The 3,152-nt window shown below is 51.6% G+C and overlaps 1 protein-coding gene across 1 annotated transcript; it reads right to left on the reverse strand.

Annotated features, from left to right (window-relative positions):
- Nucleotides 1-720: 720 nt before the first annotated feature.
- LOC138983231 (uncharacterized) lies at nucleotides 721-2,619 on the reverse strand. Its single transcript, XM_070356688.1, has 2 exons — nucleotides 1,779-2,619; nucleotides 721-1,292 (listed from the first exon to the last, which is right to left on the reverse strand). The coding sequence occupies exons 1-2, from the start codon at nucleotides 2,617-2,619 to the stop codon at nucleotides 721-723; spliced, it is 1,413 nt and encodes a 470-aa protein (XP_070212789.1).
- Between the last annotated feature and the right edge of the window lie 533 nt (nucleotides 2,620-3,152).

A 3,152-nucleotide genomic window follows, 5' to 3' on the forward strand; every position in this document is an offset into this window, starting at 1 on the left:
GCGCAGCAAAAACGAAGCAAACAAACCAGCAGCCAATCAAGTACGCGAAAACAAAACAAATAAACAACCAAACAAACCAACCACACACACACACACACACACACACACATACACACACACACACACACACACACACACACACACACACACACACACACACACACACACACACACACACACACACACAAAACGAGAAAAAAAGCAACAACTGCCACCAGTGGTAGCGTGCACAAGAAAGTCAAAGAAACTTAGCAATACACACTATTGCGACCATTTTCTACCCTGTCACTTCATTCAAACTTGGCTTTTTTTTAGCGCTTTTCGGATCAAATAATTATTGTACAGGGGTCACGTGACCGCCTCCCAAATAAGGGTAACCCCCAAATCAACCTGACAAAAACTTGCGGTACTAATTAAAACATCGACCGAGTTTAAATTTAGATCTCCATTTCAATCAATCTGGACTAGCGCTTACTTTTTACCAAGGTGGCCGCACACTCGTGCACACAGCCCCAGCTCAGCGTGTGTTGTGGTGTGGTCGATGTGATGTTGTTGGTGTTTTGTGTGGTGTGGTTGGTGTGATGTGGTTGGTGTGTTGTGGTTTGGTTGGTGTGGTGTCTGTGGTGCGGTGTGGTATGGTTTGTGGTGTGGTTGGTGTGGTGTGGTGTGGTTGGTTGTGGTGTGGTGTGGTTGTTGATGTGTTTGGTTAGTTAGGTGGGGCTAGTGTGGTTGGTATGATGCGGTGTGGTGTGGTTGATGATGTGGGGCTGGTGTGGTGGAGCGTGGTGGGGTGTCGTGTGGTGGTTGGTGTGGTGTGGTTGGTGTGGTGTGGTTGGGGTTGTGCGGTTTGGGTGGTGTGGTTGGGGTGGTGTGGTTGGGGTGGTGTGGTTGGGGTGGTGTGGTTGGGGTGGCGTGGTTGGGGTGGTGTGATTGTGGTGGCGTGGTTGGGGTGGTGTGGTTGGGGTGGTGTAGTTGGGGTGGTGTGGTTGGGGTGGCGTGGTTGGGGTGGTGTGGTTGGGGTGGTGTAGTTGGGGTGGTGTGGTTGGGGTGGCGTGGTTGGGGTGGTGTGGTTGGGGTGGCGTGGTTGGGGTGGTGTGGTTGGGGTGGTGTAGTTGGGGTGGTGTGGTTGGGGTGGCGTGGTTGGGGTGGTGTGGTTGGGGTGGTGTAGTTGGTGTGGTGTGGTTGGGGTTGTGCGGTTGGGGTGGTGTAGTTGGGGTGGTGTGGTTGGGGTGTGGAATGGTCCTTATTTTTTAGGTGCTGGAGTAGTTCTGTGATGGTAATGTGCAATGCGACTCTAGGTTCAGGGCTTGAGTAGATCTGTGATAGTCTGTTAATACTGTTGTTTTAAACTGTCTAACTGGCTAGATTATGATTATATAATTTTATGTGATGATCTGACTAAATGATAATAATTACGTGTACTACTTACTTTTAAATGGATTATAAATTTTAGGTATTGTTCTAGTATTCACTAATGTTGTATTGATATTACTGGCACCCCTGTTAAACTGATATGGTTTTTACCTTTACAAGGCGACGATGTGAATTTGTGATGTAGATATGTGGCTGGTTATGTGTGAGTATGTAAATAATTGTGTGTGTGTGTGTGTGTGTGTGTGTGTGTGAGTGTGTGAGTTGTGGCTGTGTGTGCATGACAGTGTAATGTACTTATGTATGCATGCATGGTGATGTGTGTCTGCATATGTGTCTGGTTGGTTTTTATTTTATTTTTACCGTGCCGTGCCAAGATGAAATCCTTTTGCAAAATTGGTGAATACATATCTTGTATCTTGTATCTTGTATCTTGTATCTTGTGGTGTGGTTGGGGTGGTGTGGTTTGGGTGGTGTGGTTGGGGTGGTGTGGTTGGTGTGGTGTGGTTGGGGTGGTGTGGTTGGGGTGGTGCGGTTGGGGTGGTGCGGTTGGGGTGGTGTGGTTGGGGTGGTGTGGTTGGGGTGGTGTGGTTGGGGTGGTGTGGTTGGTGTGGTGGTTGGTGTGGCGTGGTAGGGGTGGTGTGGTTGGGGTGGTGTGGTCGGGGTGGTGCGGTTGGGGTGGCGTGGTTGGGGTGGGTGGTTGGGGTGGTGTGGTGTGGTGCGGTGTGATGGGTGTGGTGTGGTCGGTGTGGTGTGGATGGTGTGGCGTGGTGTGGTGTGGGGTGCGTGCGTCTGTGCGTACGTGCGTGTGGTGTGGTTGGTGTAGAGTGGTGTGGTTGGTGTGGTAGGGTTGGTGCATTGTGGTTGGTGTAGTGTGGTTGGTGTGGTGTGGGGTGGTGTGGTGTGGTGTAGTGTGGTTAATGTGGTGTGGTTGATGATGTGGGGCTGGTGTGGTGGGGCGAGGTGGGGTGTCGTGTGGTGGTTGGTGTGGTGTGGTTGGGGTTGTGCGGTTGGGGTGGTGTGGTTGGGGTGGTGTGGTTGGGGTGATGTGGTTGGGGTGGTGTGGTTGGGGTGGTGTGGTTGGGGTGGTGTAGTCGGGGTGGTGTAGTTGGCGTGGTGTGGTTTGTGTGGTGTGGTGTGGTTGGGTGGGGTGGTGTGGAGTGATGTGGTGTGATGTGGTGTGATTGGTGTGGCGTGGTGTTGTGTGGTGTGGTGTGCGTGCGTACGTATGAGCGTGCGTGCATGCATGCGTGCGAGCGTGCGTGCCCGGTGGAAAACCTTGCAGAAAGCAAAGTGGTGAGCGGTCACCTCAGAGCAAAAAACATGCGACCGATGGCTCTGGCTAAAAAAGTCGTGTGGTGTGTGGTGTGGTGTGTGATGTGATGTGGTAATTAAGTGGTTTGGTTGGTGTGGTTGGTTTCGTGTGGTATGGGTGGTGTGGTGTGGTTGGTGTGGTGTTGTGGGTGTGATGCAGTGCGGTTAGTGTGGTGTTGTGGTTGGTGAGGTGTGGTTGGTGTGGTGTGGTGTGGTTAGTGTGGTGTGGTTGATGTGGTGTGGTTGGTTGTGGTGTGGTTGGTGTGGTGTGGTTTGGTTGGTGTGGTGGTGTGGTGGGTGTGGTGTGGTTAGTGTTGTGTGGTGTGGTTGGTGTAGTGAGGTTGGTGTAGTGTGGTTGGTGTAGTGTGATTGGTGTGGTGTGGTTGGTGTGTTGTAGTTGATGTTATGTGGTGTTGTGAGGTTGGTGTGTCGTGGTTGGTGTGGTTTGGTGTGGTGTGTTTTGATTG

Source organism: Littorina saxatilis, linkage group LG1 (assembly GCF_037325665.1).
Source record: "Littorina saxatilis isolate snail1 linkage group LG1, US_GU_Lsax_2.0, whole genome shotgun sequence".
In the NCBI taxonomy this organism is placed as follows: domain Eukaryota; kingdom Metazoa; phylum Mollusca; class Gastropoda; order Littorinimorpha; family Littorinidae; genus Littorina; species Littorina saxatilis.

What these genes read in the sequence shown, in the direction of transcription:
- LOC138983231 (XM_070356688.1), bottom strand. Translation starts at nt 2,619, where the DNA reads ATGCATGCACGCACGCTCATACGTACGCACGCACACCACACCACACAA. An exon ending in AGATACAAGATACAAGATAT is followed by an intron (nt 1,293 to 1,778) that starts GTATTCACCAAT and finishes CTGAACCTAGAG; the next exon opens with TCGCATTGCACATTACCATC.